This window comes from Sphaerodactylus townsendi, linkage group LG02, assembly GCF_021028975.2.
Source record: "Sphaerodactylus townsendi isolate TG3544 linkage group LG02, MPM_Stown_v2.3, whole genome shotgun sequence".
Taxonomy (NCBI): domain Eukaryota; kingdom Metazoa; phylum Chordata; class Lepidosauria; order Squamata; family Sphaerodactylidae; genus Sphaerodactylus; species Sphaerodactylus townsendi.
In genome coordinates, this window is record NC_059426.1 from 128,113,376 (window position 1) to 128,138,630 (window position 25,255).

The 25,255-nt window shown below is 39.6% G+C and overlaps 2 protein-coding genes across 5 annotated transcripts in view; one reads left to right on the forward strand and one right to left on the reverse strand.

Annotated features, from left to right (window-relative positions):
- The first annotated feature begins 6,552 nt into the window (after positions 1–6,552).
- Positions 6,553–11,302, forward strand: LOC125426121 (fibrinogen-like protein 1-like protein). Its single transcript, XM_048484285.1, has 2 exons — positions 6,553–7,687; positions 9,579–11,302. The coding sequence occupies exons 1-2, from the start codon at positions 7,540–7,542 to the stop codon at positions 10,274–10,276; spliced, it is 846 nt and encodes a 281-aa protein (XP_048340242.1). The 5' UTR covers positions 6,553–7,539; the 3' UTR covers positions 10,277–11,302.
- A 912-nt stretch (positions 11,303–12,214) lies between these two features.
- The window catches only part of CHRM5 (cholinergic receptor muscarinic 5), a 106,664-nt gene continuing 93,623 nt past the window's right edge, over positions 12,215–25,255 (reverse strand). For 3 of the 4 annotated variants that reach the window (XM_048484280.1, XM_048484282.1, XM_048484281.1), the window contains exon 2: positions 12,215–16,927. In XM_048484280.1, coding sequence (XP_048340237.1) covers positions 15,273–16,856 — 1,584 coding nt within the window. In that variant the 5' untranslated portion in view covers positions 16,857–16,927 and the 3' untranslated portion in view covers positions 12,215–15,272. The remainder of the gene's footprint in view (positions 16,928–25,255) is intronic. The other variant, XR_007243503.1, reaches the window with a different exon arrangement.

Genomic DNA, 25,255 nt, shown 5'->3' on the forward strand with positions numbered 1-25,255 from the left:
TATTTAATATCTTTTCCTGTAGTTTTCATTGGCCTATTTTTATATAATTTCCAAGGCAGTTCTTAAAGTCACAGGTGTGTTTCTACTATTATGGGACTTTTACTTACAAAAATAAAGCAGTTTATCCAATTCTGAAGTTAAAACTTATTCCTCTTTCTTTTACTACAGCCTACAGTCTTATAAATAAAAACATATTTGTATTGTTGAAAGCTTTCATGGCTGGAATTAACTGGCCATGGTCTGGTAGTTTTAGCTCGTAATGTTTCACCCACATCTATGGCTGGCATCTTCAGAGGCATATCACATAAAAATGTATTTTTCTTCATGGCACAGTATCGAGTGTTCTATGTATGTATGTATGAATGAATTTATTTTATTTTAGTGTTGTGGCCATAGACTATAACAACATTTTTCTGAATCACCAGAAAAATAAAAATGCTACGATCAGCAAAGGGCAAGAAAGTTCCTGCTACCTCCGCACTAGTCTATCACATACCATGCAGATGTGGACAAATACATATAGGGACAACAAACTGAACCCGGACATAGGATCTTATTTGATGACACAGGAATTCTTGACAACTACTACATCAGACTACACAGAGAAGCACTGGAATCCACAAATACAGAGACAGTTTCAACAAAAAGGAAAAGAATCTGAAAATCAACAAAATCCAGCTACCGGTACTAACACCAAGACCAAAAATGAGAGGACGTTCCAAACACCATTCAACAATCCATCAAGTACTACAAACTATTCCCCTTCCCACCATCTTACTTCACTCCATTTTCTGAGGTGAGTCACACAGATTCAGCCCACCAGGACACATATAAATCCAACTGCAAATGAACTCCACCTGGACACATGCCAATGTGCCTTCTCCCCTTCCTACCTGGGAGGTGGACAAAACAGACACCCATCTACATAGAACACACTACATTGTGCCATGGAGAGAAACACATTTTACTGTGATATGCCTGTGAAGATGCCAGCCATTGAGGCAGTGGTGGGATTCAGCAGGTTCGCACCACTTCAGCAGAACCGGTTGTTAACATGGTGCTTGTATGCAACCAGTTGTTAAATTATTTGAATCCCACCACTGGAACCGGTTGTTAAATTATTTGAATCCCATCACTGAATAGAGGTGAACAAAACATTAGGAGTTAAAACTACCAGATCATAGTTACATAGCCCGGAAAGCCCACAAGAGTCAATAACCTTTTTGCTCCCTTTATTCCAATGTAACTAACACTAGAAACAGTAAGTCATTTTCCTATGTGTTCCTTGAATTTCCTGTCATTGAGAGACTATATTTAGAATTGAAAAATTCTCAAAAATCAGGTAGTCATATCAGACTTTCTGCAGAGAAAGCCTGTGTGTTTATTGCATCAATCCACCTCATGCAAGTGACTGGCTACAGCACTACTCTTGAAGGGGTGCGTCATAACCCACAACTGATTCATGTCTGACCAAAAGCTGGATCACATTGATACCACCATTTTAGGTTGTGTTTTAGGCCTCATACATACAACGAAAGCAGGTGGGAATGTGTTGTTCTAGCCTTGAAGGGGTGGTGGAACTTTATGTTGGGGTGAAATCACATTTGTAATAGAATCCCTTATGTAAAAACAGAAATCAATTCAAGTGGCATGAAAAGGAATTCCTAGAGCCATGCTTCCTCTTGGGGTAGTTTTTCACTTTCAAGTTTGTAAAGGGGGATCGTCCCTAGAAGCTAAAATGACTAAACTGAGGCTATTGTACTTTGGTCACGTTATGAGAAGACAAGACTCACTGGAAAGAAAATAATGCTAGAAAAAGTTCAAGGATTGACTCTATAAAGGAAGCCAGGGCCCTCAGTTTGCAAGACCTGAACAAGGCTGTTCACAATAAGATGTTTTGGAGGACATTGATTCATAGGATCATCATGAATCGGAAGCAGCTTCTTGGCACTTAACTCACAAACACATTGAAAATAGTGTTCCATATTTGAAATTTAAAAAGACATAACCCCAGTCTAAACTATTTCATATTGATGAATGTATAGGGTTGGCAGGCAGGGCCTAGCAACCAGTGGGGGTCCTTACTGCAGAGAGGGTAGCAATCTTTGTAGCCACACTATGATGTTACTTTCAGCATGACTCAGAAACACCGGCATTGCTCTAGGGTGATGATCTAGTTTTCGTCCCAATACTGGAGTTTCTGGATGACTGCTAGACCTTTTCTGTACAAGTCATTTTCAACTTATTTTGCCACCAAATCCTATGGTTTTTTCTTTGAATTTTGAACATTTTTTCCTCAGTTTGGTGCCAGAAACATTTTGTCCTTCATTTTATCTCCATTGTTTTCCTGAGCACTTTAAGCACAATTTTTAAAATCCATTTCAGAGCTATCTTCCCTTGAGCATGCAATCATGTTGAAATGGTCCTTATTTCTCTGCCCCACCAAATATGTTTTCTATTCCCCTTGTAGTTGCCTAGTCTGCCTATCAGGCATTTTCGCCTCCATTCCTTTCGTTTTCAAGAGGATTAAAAAAAATCTCATTTGTCATATCGAATTAGCAATGTACTTGTCACATCGAACTCACAGAGATACAAAGAAGCAGGGTCGGTGGGATCAGCTCTGTCAATTTCATATCAAACTAACATGTAACATTAGGGCAGAGAGCAATTTTGAAGCAGGGGAGCAGGCAATTGCATCAGCAAAAGAATGCTGAGATGCTGGGGTAACCGTTCATTCACAAAAGCCAAAAAAAATCGTCATTAACAAAAGTCAATTTTCAAGCCACTCATAAAGGAAGATTAAAAGAAGGAGGATGCACTAGGCCAACTATTCTCTGGGCTCCTTCTCATATTGAAGAAGTATACGTTTGTTGTTATCCCAGAATCATGCCGTAAAAAGGGGAAATAAGTTAAAAGAGTTAATGGGTGATTCCGCACAGGCCAAATATAATGGGTTCAGGGATGTGAAAAAGCAATTATGGGGGAGAAGTTCTCACAGAATCCCCCCCCCCCAGTGCTTCTACCCAGTTATATTTGGCTGAACCTGGGTTAAATGAAAGTCACTAAATTAGCAACTTTTCCTCTTTAACCCGATTTCAGCTACTTCCTGTTTGCCTATGCAAACTACAGCAAGCAGGAAGCATTCAATCCCCCCCCCCTCCACCATTATGGTGGATTCTCCAGGTGGCTGCCATTAGAGTGAATTCTCTGGCATTTTGTACTGGTAAGTGTGGTGGGGAACTCTCAGATGCACGGTTTGCAGGGAAACACAGTGTGCAAACCATGCCACATCCTGATGCCAGGATCACTGTGATGCCAGATGACCCCTGCATCTACCTTGCAAATGGCAGCACGGACAACACAGGTTCATTTAACCCGCTTGTGTTGCCTGTGCAGAAGGGACCAGTATACAACAAACCAGAGTTAATTAAAAGTGGGTCCAGTACGGCAGACTGATTTTAAAAAATGGGCCTGAAGAAGGGCAGAGTACTGAGTAGAGATCACTGTGCCTCCATGATTGTGTCAACTGTAGCAGTGATGGTGGCAGTTACATCTTTTTATGACATCTTGGATATCAGTAACATGAAATTAAGGGCCTAATTCAGTGAGCATGTGCCACATGCAACTGTCCCTCTAATCTTTTCCCTGTGCTGTGTGGAACTTTGCAGACGCTGAGCGGAACTGAGCCGCCTGGGTGAGCTTCCCCTAACAGATGGCCCCTTATCTACACAGCACCAATAAGGTTGGATGCGCAATCATGCACCCACGTGGTTACAGGGACCGTTGACCCCATGTCATTGCTCCTAGATTGTGGGAGTCTCCTTGGCAGGCTTGTGACCTAACAAAGGCTTCATGGAGGTATGGATTGTATGAGTCAGATAGTCTACATGTGGCTGCCTGTAAGTGATCTGTGGGACTGCAGAAGTTTACAATAGACTATAGCCAGGTCAGTACTTTCCACTGAAAATAGCTCTCCTGTATATCATGTGGATGACTCTGCAGTTTCTACAGTGTTATGAGTTGCCGAAGATGATTTTGTAATCTGTTTCTGGGTTAGAAAGAGCCTTTATGATGTTATCAAACTGAGATGGATTAAGTGGTAGGTACTTGTCCGGAAAGTTGCCCACATCATTTGAAGGTAAGGGATTGAGACTGGATCTTACTGAGCCTCTAGTTAATCAAGAGAAGGATATGAAATCTCTCAAGAGTAAAATGGCTCTTTCTCTGATAGAATCAGGAAAGAACTGCAGCTGCCTCTTCTAGCAGTTTCTTAAACCTCCCACTTAACTTCTGGTTTTCCAGCTTGAAGGAAAAGAGAAGAGAGATGGGGAAAGAACTATGAGGTTAAATGACAGAGTCATGTAAAAACAAATATAAATTGAAAAGGAGGGAAGCACAGAAGTGTGTTGCAAATAACTGTTGTTGCCTACTTTCAGATCTACTATTAGCAATAGCAATTATGTGGCACAAGACCATTCTCAGATCTACTATTAGCACTAGGAATTATCTTAAAAAGAAGATTCAGCATGTTTGATGAAATGGTTAAAGTGTTAAGCTAGGATCTGAGAGAGCCAGATTCCGATCCCCACTCTGCTGCAAAACTGGCTGCATGACTAGGTGTGCCAACCGTCTAAAGAAAAGGGGTCTGCCCCTTTCATAGAAAATTGATGGGATGTTCAATGAAAAGCTTCAACTACTCATTTCAAAACCTTAAGTCTCTGTTACAATCATACACTGGCCAGAGACAAGGTGGTCAGCAAGGGGGGGAAGCCCTATATAGAAACATCTGCAGAGGAGAGTGAGAATTAGCATTGCCAACTTTGAACTGGGAAATTTCTGGAGATTTGGGAGGTAGAGCCTGGGTAAGGATGGGATTTGGGGAGGGGAGAGAACTTCACCAGGTATGACACCATAGAATCCACCCTTCAAAGCAGCCATTTTCTACAGGGAAACTGATGTTAGTAGTCTGGGGATCACTTGTAACTCTGGGAGATCTCCAGGCCCCACCTGGAGGTTGGCAATTGTAGGGGAAACACAGGATGTAGTGGAGAGATGAAACTAAGGAACTGCTACATACATAATTGCCAAAGGGATGGAATGTCTGACGACAAACCACCAGCCAATGGGTGTGCAGGACTCATGACATTCCATCCTGTCCCTGCCCACCTTCCCCCAACCCAGGAGCCTCCCCCACCCCAAGCAATATGGGCTGCACTCCTGGAAGGAAGAGGAAAGGGTCACCTGCCCGCCCTCCCCCCTTCTTGAGCCCGTTTTATTTTAATTTATAATGGGCCTTAGTGCTAGTTGTTAGTTTAGCCTCAGCCAATGCTAATTTGTTTGTTTGTTTATTTACTTCACTTCCTTTTTAATTTACCATTCTTCTCAATGGGCACTAAAGGCATCTTACATTAGTCTTCTCTATGTTACCCTCCTAACAACCCTGTCAGGTAGATTAGACTGAGAGTGTGTGTGGCTCAAAGTCATCGAGCAAGCTTCCATGGCATGAGTGGGGATTCTAACATCAGTTTTTCAGATGCTAGTCTGACATTCTTAACCACTATGCCATATTAGCTCACCTGCTCTCTTTCTGTCACCTTTTCTCTTGCTCTTTTGCTGAATTTTTTAAGCAGGATTTAAAACACAGCCTACAAAACATTAAAACCTGTTTACTCAGGAATAAGTCCCACTTTATTCAGTGAGGTTTATTTAGTGAGGTTTAATTCCAGGTGCAACCTCACACTACAATCCTAAACAGAGTCACATCCTCCTAATCCCAGAGCTTGTAGAATGGTGCAATTCAGTTTAGGATTTTATTGTTAGCTGAAAATGTCCTGTTGTACTTCGTGAGACCTAAAGAAAGATTGGTCTGCAATTGTTTTATTGCCTTTTAAAAATCTTACTGGCATAGCACCTCTTCCTCCCATACTAAGCCTGTTAGTCATTTTGGATGTGGTGATCAAGACAGGATTTAGCCTGAGAGTATGACCTGTAGGCTACAAGTATTTAGTTCCATGGGTTTACTAAGCTGAAAAAGAAATCAGTATATCCACAGTAATATCTTTCTTAAGATGAACAGAACTTTGACCTTTTAAGATGCTTATTTGTGGATACGTGTCAGGGTAAAGTCCTCCAGTTGAAAGATAGACACACTGAAAATGCAAAGTCTTGTGAAGATAGCTGACTTTCCATGCTGGAGACAGAGAGCTTGGCTGAGCTGTTCATCTGGACTTCAGTAGTTGACAATAGTACATATCCAAAGAATTATTCCAGTGATTTATGAGTGCTTTTCCTGTAGTTTGTTAATCAGAACAAGAAAGGTGAGCTTTTCTCTTGTTCTCTTGTCTTTATACCTTTCTTTATTTGTATCCTAGTTCAAACTTACTTTCTGTCTATAACAGAGAACTCTGAAGGCGGCATATAGATTTAATATGAAATTTAAATATTGTACGGAGAGAAAATATTTGATCCCTTTTCAGCTAATTTACACTTTCTATGTAAATGTTTATCACATTTTAGACTTATCACACTTTAGATGCTTATCACATTTTAGACTTATCACAATTAAGATCAGTTTGGATCTTGGGTCAAAATCACATTTTAACTCAGTAGTAATAATAATAAAGTCATTAGCCCATTTTGAGATCACTTGAAAAGGAAAACTACCAACTGGGATAAGATTTTACTTCAAGGAATACCATTTAAGATACAAATCCTTCTCTAATGTGATATCTAATTGTATACTGCCAGTACTTGGAACTAAATTGTTTGAAGTGGTCTAGAAGCAAGAAGCATTTTGCTTACACTGTAGTTCTACTACATGATACGAAGATATACTACAATTTTTGAAAATCTCTAAAATGCTGTTTTGTGCAGCTCCCAGAGGTCTATTTTTAAACTGATTTGTTTGATACCCAACCTTTTTTTAAAATTTCATCAAAGGAAGACTTTCATGTAAAATGTTACTTTAAAAAAGCAATAGAATCCCAGTCACTTGAGGTACAGGACTGAAGTCTGATACTTTAAAGTTCTGTCAGTTATTTTATGGGGTAACTGTTTTTCCCCTAATAGCTTCCATGCAAGCAGTTAGTGTTTTGGCATGCTTTAGTTCTTCCTTTCAATGATACATTTTCCTTTCAGACATGGTCCTGGGAATACCGCACATGAGATCTGATAAAGGAGAGACGTGCTTTTAAATTGAAAGTGCCATGTCATTATTTTCCATCAGTTATTATCATGTACACAATTGTGCTGTAGCATACTGACTGACACTATAACAAGATTTAATGTCGTCTGCATGACATGAAAGTTCTGCGTATCAGAGAAGTGGCCCATCACAAATGCAGAGTGACACATTTTTAAAAGTGAGTTTCAAAAGAGAAAAAAGATTCATGACTTTGGCAGATCTTGATAGAGAAACCAGGTGTTTCAGTTTCTTTTCAGAAAATTCTGTCTCTAGGCAATCAGTCTTTTAATGCTAAATGCCAGTCTCTGTTAGGTTTCCAGCATCCATCTGAGTGAAGAGCTTCGTGAGAAGAAAAGATGAATTTGAAAAATTCACTGGGGTATATCCTACTGCTGTTCATCCATTGTGGACTATGGATAAGTGCAGAAGAGGTCTTTGAACTTGCCAATTCTCACATGCTTTTACCAGGAGACTATACAAGTCTGATGAACGTTAATACAAAAGGTAATAAAAAGCACAAATGTGTATGTGTGTGAGAGAAATGCATTGAATTGGTTTAATTGCTCATCACCATAGTAGCAGGGTAGTTCCTGAAAAAAATACTCTGTTCTGCCTTTGTAATAATATAGTTTTATGGATAAGTACATACAATCATTTACCAAATGATATTATACCAGGTAGAAACTTAACACTTGCTATTGTAGTTTACTACTTATAGCCTGTTGCACATAAAGACCTAGGAAAAATGGTAACTTATGGTAGTCTGCCATTTCCTCTTGCCCTCCCCATACACATGCTCCATGCCCCCCACTTTTCATCTAGTCCCAGCAAGACTTGACAAGTGGAGGCATGGGGCATGTGGAGACGGTAGGGAAGGAGGAAATGACAGATGGGCTCATTCCGCACGTGGAGAATAATGCACTTTCAAACTGCTTTCAGTGCTCTTTGAAGCTGTGCGGAATAGCAAAATCCACTTGCAAACAGTTGTGAAAGTGGTTTGAAAACACATTATTTTGCGTGTGCGGAAGGGGCTAAAGTTACAATTTTTCTTAGGTCTTCATGTGGAACAGGGTCAAGTTGTCAGGCCTCACCACTCTCAGCCTGGCAAATAGCACATCTGCATCAATGCCACAGCTGGCCCAGCCATTATCATCGCTCGAGGCTAAGGAGGTCTCCCCCTGCTTGCATGTAACTAGTCAATAGTCCACTCTTATCTGCCTTTCTCCAAAGGAGTGAACCACCTGTCTTTAAACAATGTCTCTGTTCACACTATTCTTTATTATGCTGTTATTGTGGGAATGCGAGGGAATGAGCCATGTTGCAACTTACATGTATATACTGGGGGTCAGAGAGCCAAACTTCAGTTTCAGCTATCTGAGCCTTGGGCTGACACAGTTCCAATAAAGCTCTTGAAACCTTCATGGGTCTTGTTTGTTGACCGAAGTAACAGACCCTTACACAAGTAAGCTCTTCATCTGCATTACCCTAATAAGCTGATAGGACTTTGGTATCTGATTAGAGGTCTAGAGAATCAAATGAGTGAGAAGATTCTCTTCATCAAATGGCAGGACAATACAGATGATCACCTTAACTGAGTGGTTACACATAGTGGATTGATACATGAGCTTCATTTTCCAATGAAACAAGTTGCAGCTACATGTTTACTTTTTAAAGATATGTTTACTTTAAAAATATCAAAGGGTACTGAATTACTTACATTAAATATTAATTTTCTCATTCCAACTGTTTCTCTCATAACACCTTAATCTATATATGTTGTTCAGCATATGGTCACAACTAATTTAACCCGTCCCTGCTGTTGTCTGTCCTACCTATAGGAAGAAAAATGAATGCTATACCTACTGTCAAAATCTTACAATGCAGTCAGAACCTGACATTGACAGGAGATTCGAGATAAACAGCTTGTTCATGCTATATATAAGCTCAGGAATTCATTGTGGTGTTATAGCCATTTTCCTGGATGATTTTTTTTTTAAAAAAAAGATAGGCCTATCAATGGCTATTAGCCATAACAACCAAGAATAGTTACAAAGGTTAGAGGCAGTCCCCATTTAGGACCAATAGAAGATGGTTACCCCATCATTCTCTGCTTGTTAGTTTTGAGAAACATCTGAAGACAGAATGCTTAACTGAGTTTTTGGTCTGATCAGGTGTTTGTTTGTTTGTTTGTTTTTGCATGCCTGACATTTCTTATTTGCCACTTCATGGTCACTTTCTGTTGATTTCAATATAACCTGATAATGATACGATATGCTTTGAAAATTCTGATAGAATAAGACTTTCTCCTATATGTAAGTGCAAATATTCTCAAGGAAGGTTTGTAAGCCAAACCAAAACTGAAGCAAAGTGTTCTCTTTTTTCCTATTATGCACAGATTTTCCACGGGACTGCAGTGAAATTCTTAAGCAATCTGAACAAAGTTCCAAAGATGGCATTTACATCATTCAGCCAGCAAAGGAGCCCATTGGCGTGTACTGTCATATGAAAGATGGGGGCTGGACAGTGATTCAGCACATAACTGCCAACAGTACTGTGGACTTTGATAGGACCTGGCAGGACTATAAATATGGATTTGGCTCCCTTAAAGACAACTACTGGTTAGGGAATGAATATATGCACCAGTTAACCAGTTCTTCAATACTTTATACGCTTAGGGTTAAACTTGTAGACCTAAATGCTGAAATCAAGTGGGGAGAGTATGAGCCGTTCCGCATTGAAGATGAAGCATCTCAGTATAGGATCCGGCTGGGCTTGTACAAAGGCAATGCTGTTGATGCTCTGACTCAGGATACAGAAGCATATCTTCATGATAACCAGAAGTTCACTACAAAAGACAAAGATAACGATAACTATTTTCAAAACTGTGCCAAATTGGAATACAATGGCATTCCTGGTGGAGGCTGGTGGTATGATGCTTGTGCTGGAGCAAATCTGAACCGTAGGAATGTTATATATTGGCAGAAGGACTGTAACAAGGAGCACATGTGTAAATATGCCTGGCTGATGGTCAAGCCAGTCGATCACAGTCAAAACTATGACAAGGCTTGTCTTGCTCAGAAAGATGAATTGTAAACAATGCTGCAAGTGGAATCCAGCTCCTCAAGTTCTGATCTGGGGATGGAAAGCAATTTTTTTTCTTTACTTGCATGTAGAAACAGAATGCTTTATTAAATTGTATGTTTTGAAAGGTAAAAATTAGACCTTCTGCATGGCACCAAAGTTGAATAACTAACAGGAACTTTAAAATTCCCAAAACTTCTGTCTGAGTTTTCTTTAATAAAAGTTAACATTCCATTCTAGGGAGCCTCCTGGGTACCTATATCCTGCTGAGGCCCAGATCTGAAACTTTGGTTGATCAGGACTCTCTTTAGTAAAAGAGGACACAGGATCAGACAACAGATTTGTGTTTTACGTAGAGTTTTTCCTTGTTTGGAACATGTGTAGATGCCCTTATAGCCCTTGAACCATCAGCTTGCTCCTCTGCATTCCACCACTTGGATCTAAACAAATTGCTATTCTATGCATGTAAGCAGCAGTCATATATTCCTCATCTGTTAGCGATGTAGGAATTTCAGCCTTCACTGTCAGCTCCGTGATGACTTGCATATTTGCACAGTGTTCTATATTTTAGAAACCCTGGCAAATACTGAGGAGGTCTCACAGGGTGTTGGGCAATCTGTGATTCTTTAGTCTTGGAATTCCTAAGTGCTGTTGCTGATCATCTGTATATTTACAAGGTAGCATCTCCTTTAGCATCTCTTCTAAGGAATCTCTCTTCTCTGCTTCAGGGATCAATGAAGCTGGCCTGGGAAGCCACCTCAGTCACTTGGCTCTTTCTTTAGAATGGAATGGGATCTAGCTACACCCTTTTCAACATAAAGAACTCAGGAGGTGTGACACAGAAACAGCTCTCATTCAGCTCTGATAATGTTTACAAAATTTTGTTCTACAGCAATAGTTTACTGTTCGTAGCCACTCCAGTTCTACAAGGAAGCATATAAATATTTTAAACAAATAAAGACATAATTAAGAATGAACTTGTCCTGCTTTTCCCATTCCTTCAAAACTAAAACATTCCACCATTATTTAATTATAGGATTCAGGAAAGCAACAAACACACTTCATTTTTAATACAGTTCCGGATATTTACAATGTATCCCAGAGTTTGGCAGTGTAATGTCTCAGTTTTTAGCAGCATAGGTTGAGCACATACTTAAACAGTTACACTTAACTGATACTTTGGCATCCATCACTGTGAAATCTGATACATCTACTCAACAAACAGACCATAAACATTTATAAAACATTCCTGTTCAACAGAAACTGGGATAAAATTACTTCCCATTTAGTTTCAGTTGTAGAAGGCAAAGCTTTTTCATTGCAACTAGCAGAAAACTTTTACTGTCTTACATATTTTGCTGTTATTACATAGCTTATGCCACGGTAGTGCACATTATTAAAACCAAGCACACATATTATACACGTATGTATGCTTGATCAAATTCAAAACAAGCCAGGGGGGAAAAAAACAATGCATACGCTATACATACAAGATGCTCTGATGGTGCTTAATGAAAACAATCAGAAGTCTCTATAAGAACCTGCACTTTCCTGTAACAATTATATGCAAAAGCACCAAAACAATTGGCATAACACAAACAAAATCAATCATATTGAACCCAAAATATACATTTTTCACATTATTGTACAACTAGTTTAAATATCTAATCCCTCTGCAAAAGATGGGGAATCTTTTGTAAATAACTCAGTTCAGTTACTTACAGTTCAGTTTAATTCTTTATCTGTGGATAAACCTTTTCCACTATACCATCTATTACTATAAGTACTTAATGAGGTTATAGGAAGCAATGTTAAATATGTAATTGCTTTCATGAGATTTACTTTGCAATGTCTGAAGTGTTAAACATGACATTTCACAACTCTATTATTTCCATACTAAGCTATATGTAGATGCTACATGTAGATGAACTTTACACCCAAACTGTGCACTAGTACATTCTTGAACGTTTGATCAGGATACATATTTTTGTGATCTTTGAACTGCCATCTGTCAAACTATGAATGTCTAAGGGCTGCATTATCTAAAGAACTACAAAACTGAATTTATCTCATGGAAGTGTAGATCTTTAATGTTTTGAATCTAGTAATCAACATGTCCTAGTTGCACCTTAGCACTTGATTTCATCTTAGTGCTAAACTGTGGCCTTAGCTCCCAACCTGGAGCCTGTATATGCCAGTCTGTAACTGGAACTCCTGAGGAATAGTCTTCTGAATTTGCTTCAATGGAAGAGGTATTATCATATGAGCAGTATCCCATGGCATGCATATAACTGTCCTCTTTCACTGAACAGAACAGGAAAAACCTTGCTAGTAGAGAACTTCTGGTGCACTTAGATTTCCCAGACATGCCAATAAATGAATGGATCAGGGAGGTGGGACAGAATTTCTAGGTCTTTTAACATTTGTAAACTTGAATTATTTATACATTTAGCTTTGTAAGCATCACCTTATTTTCATACTATGTTGTACACAGTAATACTCTTGAGCTTTGTGCCAGTACTGATAGATGATTTGATAGATGATTTTGACTACAATTCTCAGATCACTTACTGTCCATCCCAGGGGTCTGCAACCTGTTCCTCTCCAGATGTTCATGGACTACAAATCCCATCAGCCCCTGCTGGACATGCTGCAACACAACTTATGTGTCATAAATTCTCTTTTTGTTATGTATAGAGGAACTAAAATAGCCATCAAATAAATATTTTTTCTCATTTTAGCTTCAGCAATTTGAAGTTGATGCTATGTGGGCAATTGCTGGGGATTTAAGGCCCAGTCTTAAGACACGTTTTCTCCCTCTACTGGTGCAAGGGGCGCTCCTGTCACAGGAAGGGGCAAACGCTCAATTCTGTAGCAGTGACACCCAGAAGTTGGAGCTGCAGCAGAGTTGCACTGACATCCAATTGCATGCCGCCACAAGGGGAGGAGCCAATATTAGTTAGCTTCTACTCCCCCAGTTCACAGGCAGTTGCACTGTGGCCCAGGGCTTGGACGGAGGCCACATTTTTGGGTGGTGTAAGTCCATTAAGGTCTATAAAGGTTTTCTGCATGTGTGTGTGTGTGTGTGTGTGTGTGTGTGTGTGTGTGTGTGTGTGTGTGTGTGGTAGTCAGCTTCCACCTGGAGAAGTAGGCGAGTGGAATATTAACTTTTTCTGATTGTCATAGTTATTTCTGTTTAACAATGATAGATAATGTCATGATGATTCATGGAGAAAACTGACTCAAAACCATCAAATGAATAAAACATCTGTGAAACTCTGGATTAAAAGGTATGTTCATTCTAGCCTTCTGATTATGAGCATACACATTTTACAAGCCTGACCTGTTTCATCTTTAAGCAAAATCAATCTTTTAAAATATGAACTGGAGTCTTGTGGTAATTTACAAACTAACAAAATCTTATTCCAGTATAAGATTTCATGGAGCAGAGCACACTTCTCAGGATAGTGGGTTCCAATTCAAAAAAGTTTATATTGTGATAAAATATTGTTAATCTGTAAAGTGACACAAGATTCCAGTGGACTTTTTTTTCTGGAATAGACCAACAAACCTCTGGGATGATCTTAATATATTGTTTGTAAACAGGCCAGTAACCAAATGAATTGATTCCTTGCACTTGTATGAAAGACTAGAGAATAAAATTCAATTCTCAAAAACCATAACCTAACAACAAATTTAATGGCACTAGTGCCTTTTAATGAGCCTCACCTATAAGTAAATGAAGGTCATATTATCACCTAAGACTGCAATGCTTAATATTCATGGGGTGCTGTGTGGTTTCCGGTCTGTATGGTGCTAGAACACGGCCATACAGCCCGGAAACCACACAGCACCCCAGTGATTCCGGCCGTGAAAGTCTTCGACAATACTTAATATTCATGTTTGAATGTCCCATAGAAATTAAAGGTAGGCTGTTCAAAAGCCAAGTCAGTACAGGAAATAATGTGCTAACTGCATGCAGAGGTGTCAAACAGCCTTGTGTATAGGAATAAAATGATATCAAGTAGCAGTTGACTTATGTAGACCCTGTAGGGTTTTCAGGGCAAGAGATGTTCAGAGGTGAATTCTCTTGGCAGTCTCTCATCCAAATACTGAGCACGGCTGACCCAGCTTAACTTCTGAGATCTGACAAGATAGGGCTAGCCTGGGCTACCCAAGTCAGGACTTACTGTATGTATTTAGGATCAGATGCCATGACAGTGGTAATAAAAAAAGTCAATAAGCTATTTTATCTTTTTTCTTAAAAGGCATGTACTGGATGGCAGTCATGAGCAGTGTAGATGTAGTCAGTTTTATAATCAAAAGCTCAGACTAATATGTTGCATTAAAGTAAAACAAAACTCCTTCAGAAATATCCAATAACCCTTCTTTGCAGTTGGCATTCTCTGGCGTTTGTAAATGGCTTCTCTGTTTTCAAAAGACATCATATCATGTACGCCCTACAAGTTTTCTGTCTGTTGCTACAGAAAAACTAATGATCCAAACATAGTAGCATTGCAATTCACTCAAAAAAAAAAGTTTGAATAAAATCTTTAAAGTCTCAACACTGCCCTTTTATTTCCTTTTGTTTCCACCCAATTTGGAGAGTTTTGTAGAGTAAGTGAGTCAAGCCTTGTTTCATTGGGGAGCTATAAGTAAAGAGGACAAAGCTTTAGGGTTTTAGAAGGAGTGTGTGTGGAAAGTAGTGTTACTTTCCAGACAGATGGATCTGATCAATTCTATAGGTCTAGTCCATCACTAATCATTAAGGTACCTTATTCTTTATCTTGCTGAAATGTGGACAGGAGACCTTCTATGACTGTTGACATTAATACTGTTCCTTTTAGTATTAAAATGTTCATTATTATGATTGCTCTTCAAAGCCACAAGGATCTACCACCACCATACAACTTGTGCTTCTTGTATCTCCAGACATGCAAAACAACAACTTTATAAAGAAAGTCTAGCAGCCAATTTACAGTGCTTGGCCAAACTCAATTATTTTTCTTTAAGGTAGCTTTGTATTACCCTGCCAGTATAACTTTTCTTCCATTTTCTTCTTCTTCCACTGACAAAAGAGCAACAATTTAAATGTTTTTCTGAAAGTTTTGTTACAAAGAGCATAACAAATTGGATTAACAGTACTATTCACATAGCATAACCAGTATCCAAGGTGCCACAGTGTTGGAGGAATACAATCGGAGCAGAATGTGGAGACCAAAACCATTATATTATAAGGTGTCCAAGTGATTATGAAAGCTAGAAGAATAGCACTTAAAGTCTGGGCTGCTTTGCGTTCCTTTATAAGAACCATTCTTTTTCTTTTAGTGATTTGATTGTTTATATTTGGATCCATGCTTTTGATGGAAGGGTCCTTGGATAAAGAAGCAGAACATGGAGTTATTTTTACTTTTCGGCAGCCATTGTTGGTTTCTGGGGTACCATCAGCTTTAACCACCAAGCGGAACTTATAAGCTACGCATTTATTACTTTTTTGAACATGACCTTTGGTTGGTGTTAGAAAGTATTTCTGGGTTTCATAGTCCGTTCCCCTAGACTGGTCTGTTATAAAAGCTTCCCTTTTCTCTTCTTTATGGTCTTCATCATTACCTTTTGCTGGGGTCTTATAAGCTACTTGAAAAACAGAATCAGAGGCATGTTTATCTTCCTCCTCTGAAGATGCATAGCTGCTACAGGTAGTTAGCTGGTCTGCCTTAGAATAGTCACGACAAGTATTTTGGATTTGAGATACTTTTGCTGTTGCAGATGTACTTCGGCTGGATGAAGACCATGAAGCCTGGCATCTTTCCCTTTTGACCAAATTTTGCTGCTTGCAACTAAAACAAGACTTTAAGAGAGCTTTCTGAGGCTTTATCATTTCAAATTCAGCCACTGAGCTGGATCCTTGAAGTTCAGCCAGGTCCTTGGTGCGTTTTTCAGTCTCCTTATAAATACGGCAATACAAAATTGTCATCACGGAAACTGGGATGTAGAAAGCGGCAATCGCAGTACCGAAGGTAACAATAGGTTCATACAAAAACTGTATCTGGCATTCTCCAGGTGGGACAGTTCGCTCCCCCACAAAATACTGCCAACATAAGATTACTGGTGCCCACAGGACAAAGGAAATTAACCAAGCCAGGCCAATCATAATACCAGCCCTTTTGGGTGTGCGCTTAGCCCTGTAGGTCAATGGTCTTGTAATAGAAAAATAGCGGTCAAAGCTGATAACTAGCAAATTCATCACTGAGGCATTGCTAGCTACATAATCCAGTGCCAGCCACAAGTCACAGGCCAGGCTTCCAAGAGACCAGTGACCTATTAATATGTAGGACGTATAAAGATTCATAGAGAATATTCCAATGATAAGGTCTGCACAAGCAAGACTGAGTAAATAGTAATTGTTCACTGTCTTGAGTTGGCTGTTGACTTTGAAGGATATCATTACAAGAACATTTCCCACAATGGTTATTAAACTTAAAATGGCTGTTACAGTAGCAATAGTAATTATTTCCCAAAGACTGTGTCCTTCTGAATGTTTATGGTTAGCAGTTGTACTGTTGGTTGAATTGTTGTATATTTTTTCTTCCATCTTTTTTCTTGGTATGTTAACATCAGGCTTTTGAAAGTAACTCTTGATTTTTCATCATGCTTTGAAGATACCTTTTTAATAAGAGAAAGAGAGAGAGAAAACTAATTAAATGATAATGGGTTGGTGCCGATATTTATTTGCATAAGAAAATGGCAAAACCATTGTATTCAATTTTAATTACCCTGAATTTGAAAGATAAGTTAATATGTTCACATACAAAATGCTCACAGATAAACTTCCATTTATTATGTATTGAATTTAAAATTAATTTTAAAATATTATGAACTACTCTGTTTCGCTTTAAAGCAGTTTCAGTAAAACCAAACCATAAACAAATAAAAACAATATATGAAAACAACCAGAGACATTAGGAACAATCATAATCAAAGGAGAGAATGATAGATGAAATCATTTCAATAAAACTGTCATAAAAGAGCAAAAGCATTTTCAAACATGTGGCAAATAAAAATTAATGTAGCTGCCTAGGCAGAGTATTTCATAATCAGACTGCCAGTATTGAAAATGCTCTCTTTCTCTCTGTCTCTCTCATTGCTGTCTACTTGATCTCAGATAGAAAGGGGTCTGTTAGATCTTAGAAACTGCTTCATTCTTGCTGATGCAGAACTCTTTATCTGGCAAAAGTCTCACAAATAGTTTGAATTATTAATCCAACTATTAACAGGAATTATCAGGTGCATTTTGGATTACTCTTTCAAGCCAATGTAGTGAAAACTATCTACATGAAATACAATTGATGCAAAATAATTCCTTAAGATTAATTTATCACCATCAGATTTGTTTCATAATGTAGCTGCCTAGGCAGAGTATTTCATAATCATTAGTTTTTCAGCCATTGTACATAAAGGCATAATCCAGCAGGGAGACAGATATGCTTGAACACATTTTATTCATCTTAAGCACACTGCTCAGAGCTGGAGTAAATAAACCTTATAAGGACATCTGTGATTGTAGCAATTCTGTGTAAATATCAAGAAATTTTAAGTTGAGTAAAAACAAGTGCTCCATATTGACTTAAACAATCTTTTCTTCATTTCATTGCACTGCACTGCACTGCACTGCACCTCAGAGTAACCATTAGGTCAACATTGCAAACACTTTTTTTAAGGAACCACTGTGAGATCTGGAAAGTTTCGTAGGAATTACTGAGAAACAGCTTTTGTAAAGGGAACAGGGAAAAACTAACAGATCAGTCCTAAACTTGCATGCCATCACACCACTGATGGTAGTGCAGAACTGGGATTGCAAGCTGAGAAGTACCCAGAAAAGACCCAGTTCTAAGAAGGTGGGAGTATAGCAATGGTATTGGAGTTCATAATGACATCACAGACAATCCCCATCACATAGGCGCATATTGATAGCCCTGCATCAACCATTCAGGGAAAAGCCAGTCAACAGACTGATGTTGGCATGCCACCTTGTTGTTTTCTGCTCTCAACAGAACTAACAACAGAACTAACAAGTGAAGGAACAAAAGAAACAGAGCACATTCTGCTATATGGAGAACTGACACAAATATTACACCAATGTGTACTCCAACTCACTAAGTGAGTATCTTTTCAATAATATCTTTCTATCACAAATGTACAAAAACAATTCCACAGGTAAATACTTCTTGTACATTTTTTGTATATTTTGTACATTTCTGATAGAAAGATATTATTGAAATGATACTCACTTAGTGAATTGGAGTACGCATTGGTGTAATATTTGTGACAGTACCTGTTGTACACCTGCCTTAATTACCATGGTATATGGAGAACTGAGGCATGCACAGTAGGGGCCCTGTAACTACCACATTCCTGGGATTTATGCAGATGAGGGATTTATCTATGCAAATCTTCTGGAAATATTTAAAATATTTTGACAGATGATCATCAGGGAAGGAAGCATGGACTCCTAACCCATACCATACCACTAATTGGGCCGAAGAAACCACAATGAAAAAGCTACATTTTCTCCACACAAGGGTTTAGGAAGGGAAAGAGCTTTAAGCTACTTTGAGTTGAGAAAAGCGGTGTATAAATGCAAACTCTTTTTCTTCATTGGTAGTTTAGACAATGTACTTCTACCTTTTAGGTTATGACATCTATGCGTATTATTGGAATAAATTTTGGGATAATTTCAAGTTTACGATTTTCATGATTTTTATTTCCTTTTCCCCCCAAATAACAATACCTGGCTACAATTAAAATATTATTAATATGATATATATGATCAAAATATGATTAAAATGACCACTAAGGAAGGCCCTTGAGGCTGAAACACATGTGGTCTTATCTGATCATTTGATATTGACATCAATTATCGATGTTGTATTGTTACAGCTTTTGTAAAACTAGCAGTTTTTATACCAGAACTGAGAGTTTTTTAATTTGACAATTTCTTTATTTGATTTTAATGTTGTAACTTAACGCTCGTGCATAGTCATATGTTGCTTCTCATATCCCCAACAACTCACTGAAGTGAGGAGGTTTGAGTCCCACTAAGAAGAAACTGGAATAAAGCAAGGCTCACATCCTACCCATTCAGCAGCAAAACAGGAGGAGGAGGAGGAGGAGGAGGTGGTGGAGGAGGAAGAAGCATGAAGAATACACTTCTGAGCATTTCTGTAACTACAAAGCTTGTAGCATCTAGGGGGGTTATACTAAAAAGTTAAAATGTTCTTCAGTTTTCTTTCTTTTACAATTTGTGTTTAATAAACTTTTAAGGAACCTTTATACATATTTTATTTAATTTCAACTTCCATCCCTTTTTTCTGTTCATTGCATTAGTAATTCAGTATTTCTGCTCACTGCATCAGTATAATAGGCATCACTGAGACCTGGTGGGATGAATCTCATGATTAGAATGTAATAATTGAGGGGTATAATCTATTTCAGATCAATATACCAAATAGGAAAGGAGGAGGAGTAGCATTATATGTAAGGGATGATTGCATCTGTGAAGAGTTTCATTACTTAAATCCTGGAAACCAAGTTGAAAGCATTTGGGTAAAAATTAAAGGAAAGAAGATCAAAAGTGATGTTATTGTGGGGTCCATTACAGATTCCCCAAGCCAGACTGAAGACTTGAATGATGCCTTCCTGGAATAGATGACCAGACATTCAAGGCAGAGAGATGTAACAGTAATGAGAGATTTCAGTTATACTGATATTTGTTGGAAGTCAAAATCTGCCAAAACTATTAAGTCCAACAAATTCCTCATTTCCCCTGCAGATAATTTCATTGTCCAGAGGGTGGGAAGAGGCAACAAGGGAATCAGCTATTTTAGAGCTGATGCTAACTAACAGTGATGACCTGGTTAACAAGGTGGAATAGGTGGGAGTGACCATTTTCTCCTTAAGTTTGTTATTCAGTGGAAAGGGGGAAGCCAAGCAAAGTCAGACATGCATTCTAGACTTTAAGAAAGTAAATTTTGATTCAAGTAAACTTAGGGAACTACAGGGTGTGATCCCATAGTTAAGAATACTGAAACAGAAGGGAGTGCATGATGGATGGAAGTTTCTTAAAAGTGAGATATTGAAAGACAATTTCAAACAGTTCCAATGAGGAGAAAAATGGGAGGTGTCTAAAATAACCAGGATGGATGTCTAAAGAACTTTCCACTGAGTTAAATTTAAAAGGGACATGGATAAGAAATGAAAAAGGTTGAAAATCACGAAAGAAGAATTCAACAAATAATCAGCAGGTGTAGGAAGAAAGTCAGAAAAGCTAAAGCACAGAATTAGTTCAGACTTGCTAGAGAAGTTAAAAACAATAAAAATTGATGTTTTGGTTATGCCCCTAGCAACAGCAACAAGAAGAAACTGGTTGGTTCGCTGTGTGGAGAAGATGGCAAAATGATAATAGGGGACTGAGAACACGCAGAACTATTCAACCCCTTCTTTGTCTCAGTCTTCTCCCAAAAGAAAAATAATGCTCTGCCTGGGGAAAGTGGAGGAGATGATGCAGTAGGGGAAATCCAGCACAGACTAGTAAAATAAGTAGTACTGGAATACCTGCTTACTCTACATGAATTCAAGTGCTCAGGGCCTGATGAACTGCGTCTAAGGGCTTTCTCTGGAAGAAGTAATCTCAGAATCACTGAGGCCGTTTCCGCACGGCCGTGGAGGCGCCTCCACGCCGGCAGAATTCTTGCCGGCGTGGAGGAGGAGGCCGTTCGCATGGAAGCATGCGGGCGGGACCTCCCAGAGAGGCCTTCCGACAGACGAGCAGGCGCTCCTTGCGAGCCGCCTTCTTCCCCCCCCTTCCCCGTTCGACTCACCGTGTCCCCGTTCGTCGGCCTGCTGGCCGTCCGAAGCCTCCATCACCATCGCTGCCCTCCGACCTCCAGGGGTCGGAGGACAGCGTGGGCAGGGGCTTCGACGACCACGCAGGGCTAATGGCACGGGGACAAGGTGAGTCGCACGTATCGGTCGTAGTGGCCAGCGTGTTCCCGCCTGGAACACGCTAAAGCCGGGGGGAAAACAACCCTTTAAAGGGTTGTTTTTCAGGGCGGCCTGACACCGCCCTGGGGGAGGGGGAGTGACGCCAGGTCGGCGCTGCTGCTTAGCAGCAGCGCCGCCTGTGCGAATGGCTCCCTGGGAACGGCGTTTTTACCGTTCCCAGGGCGCCATTAATAGGCCGTGCGGAAACGGCCTGAGAATTCCTAGACAACAGGAGAAGTCCCAGCAGACTGGAGGAGGTCTAAGGTTATCCCCATCTTCAAAAAGAAAAAAGCTCAAACAATTACCATTCAGCCAATCTGACATCAATACCAGGAATGATTCTAGAGCAGTGATGGCAAACCTTTTTGAGACCGAGTGCCCAAATTGCAACCCAAAACCCACTTATTTATCGCAAAGTGCCAACCTGGCAATTTAACCTGAATGCTGAGGTTTTAGTTTAGAAAAAAACGGTTGGCTCCCTCTTCCTTCACCCCACCTGCTTGAGCAGGGGCCAGGCTGCTCTAGCCTCCAGCAAGTCCCGCCGCGGCAAATCAGCTCTGTGCCTCCTCAAGGCATCTCTGCCTCCCCTTCTGCAACTACTCACCCCTCTTTGGGGCAGCAACCACCCAGAGCACAGGCACCAGGCCCGCCAGCCAAGTCCTCCCTGCTCACCGCAGTGCATGCACATCATGCTCAGTGCCCCAGGCCAGCCTAGATATGTGTGTGTGTGTAGGGGGGTGATTTTCCGCCCCCACATAATGAACTCTGTGTGTGCATGCCCACAGAAAGGGCTCCGAGTGCCACCTCTGGCACCCGTGCCATAGGTTCCCCATCACTGTTCTAGAGCAAATAATTAAACAGACAGTCTGTAAGCACTTGGAAAGGAATGCTGTGATCACATGGTTTTCTCATGCGAGACTAATCTTATCTCTTTTTTGACAGAGTGACAAATTTGGTAGATGAAAAGAATGCTGTGAATGTAGCATACCTTGATTTCAGCATGGCCTTTGACAATGTTCCTCATGATATTCTGCAAAAAAGATAGTGAAATGTGGTCTACGCAAGGCTACTGTTAGGTAAATTTGTAATTGGTTGACTGACCGTCCCCAAAGAATGCTCCCCAATGGCTCATCTTCATCCTGGAAAGAGGTGACTAGTGGGGTGCCACAGGGTTCTTTCCTGGGCCCAGTGCTATTCAATATTTTATCGATGGCTTGGGTGATGGAATAGAGGGCATGCTAATCAAATTTGCAGATAACACCAAATTAGGAGGGTAGCAAATACCTCAGAGGGCAGGGTCAGAATTCAAAATGACTTGGACAGATTCAAGAGCTGGGCCAAAACCAACAAAATGATTTTCAACAGGGAAAAATGTAAGGTACTACAGTTAGGCAGAAAAAATGAGCTGCACAGATGTAACATGACACTTGGTTTGACAACAGTACCTGTGAAAGAGAATCTGGGAATCTTAGTAGACCACAAGTTGAACATGAGTCAACAGTGTGATGTGACAGCTAAGAAACCCAAAGCAATTCTGGGCTGCATGAATATCTATATAGTACTCTATCTGTATTGGCCAGACTTCACCTGGAATACTGTGTCCAGTTCTGGGCACCACGGTTCAGGAAAAATATTGACTAGCTGAAGCATGTGCAAAGTAGGGCGACCAAAATGGAAAAGGATCTGGAATCCATACCCTGCGAGTAGATACTTAGGGAACTGAGTATATTTAGTCTGGAAAAGATAAGGTTAAGGGTGACATGATAGCCATGTTTAAACATTTGAAGCAGTGTCATGTTGACAATGATGCAAGCTTGTTTTATGCTGCTTCAGAGATTAGGACATTGAGTAATGGATTCAAGGTGCAAGAAAAGAGATTCCATCTAAACAGTAGGAAGAATTTCCTGACTGTGAGGGCTATCCAAAAGTGGAATATGCTGCCTTGGAGGCTGGTGGAGCCTTCTTCTTTGGAGGTTTTTAAACAGAGGCTGGATGGCTATCTGTCAAGGGTGCTTTGATCATGCATTCCCACATGGCAGGGGGTTGGAATTGATGGCCCTTGTGGTCTCTCCCAACTCTATGGTTCTATTATTCTAATTCCTTTCTTGTTGCCTAGCTTTCTCATCTCCCTATCTTATAAAGCTTTCTATTAATACTTCTTCCCTATGCTTCTGAAGTGGAAGAAAATAGATCCCAAAGTGGGACAGTAAGTTTCCCTGTCATTTGCTGCTTCAGAAGAAGAACTTCTACAAGCGGTTTACAGTTTTTCAGTTTTAAGACTAACTCTGACCATCTCCTACCATTAAAAAATGTATTTTCGGTATTTATCATTTGTGCAGGGGATTATTTATGTGCACATTTATGTGCAGAATAGTTTTAACAACACTGCTAATTACTGTGTTTTATAATATACAACTCATTCTGTTACTTCATACAAAATACACTAGGAAGGATGAAACTGAAGACACTTTGTGAAACTGGGATTTGCAAGATAATTGGTATTGATTACATGGTATAATTTTGTCCAGCTGCTACCTACTTGAGGCAATTATGTGCATAGATTTCTACCTATTCTATCCTTCCCAGCACTTTTATTATGGATTAGTTTCCCATACTATAGTTTATAAATGGTACTGCACTTCCAAACATGAAACGAGTTTTCGCTTAACTGGTTTGTAAATGCAAAAATCTTATTGGACTTAACAAAGGCTGTTTTCAAAACTATTTTTTCCCACTTTCTGATGTACTTTTGCACAAAGTACAAATAATACAATCAAGGATGAGATGACTTGTATGTCTGTCTGCATGTATTTAAAATTAACATTGGAAAGAATATCTGCTTCATCCCTTAACTGAATTTTTATCGGTATTGCTACAATTTCACATGGGAGAGAGACAAATATTAATTTATGTTGCAACAAAATTTTAAAAAGTTTAATTGATGAATAATATGTGGCAAAGAATGCAATCATGAGGGAGACAAACATGATAATAAAGTGATAACAAAGTTCTGTAAAAATGTATCAATGACATTGTACCAAATATATAATTACAGTGACAAATTATTCAACAATAGCTAAGGCCATGATCCTATTATCTGCTAAGTAGAATCTGTGATGCAGATGGGTGTAATAAGGGATTCTAATTGAATGCGTGGGCCCAGATTTTGATGAGAACTCATTCTTCTAATAGAGTTGTCAATTCCAGGTTGGAAATATTTGGTGATTTTGGGGGTTCAGCATGAGGACGGCAGGGTTTGGCAAGGGGGGGTACTTCAATGTGGGTATATAACACCATAGCCTCCAACTTCTAAAGCAGCCATTTTCTCAAGGTGAACTCATCTATCATTTGGAGATCTGCTGTAATCCCATGAAATCTCCGCCCACCACTTCATGGTTGGCAACTCTATTTCACCTTTTGGTACTTGCAGTGATGGATCTCTGGTGATTATTCACTATGGATATTTTCAATGTACTGTAACCAGAAAAATAATCACCACACTGGAAAAAAAAGTCACTCAAAGTCATGTGAATCAGTCCTAAGGCTACTTTCCCACAGTCTATCTGTAACTCTGGGCATTATGCATGGAGTGCTTTCCATGGGGTTCTTCGCTCTGCAGTGGAATTGTAGTGGGTCTTCTCATGTTTCTCTATTTACATGTGAAGAGCCGCCCCACTGCATGCTGTGACCCCACTTCCAGGTCACTCCCAGTTGTCACAAGATTGCTAGCTTTACTTTTAAAGCCCTTTAAATGTTTGTATTGATGTTTTTATCTTATATCAATATTTTTGTGTTATATCAATATTTTTGTGCTTTTCGCAAAAGCCAGCCATAGATTCCCAGGAAATGCCCATGAAAAGTGGGGCAGGAGGGGAAGATCGGAAAAAGTGGAAATTGCCAAGCAAGGGAAAACATTGGGGTTTCCCCACTCTCACTAAGTGCAGGGCTTTT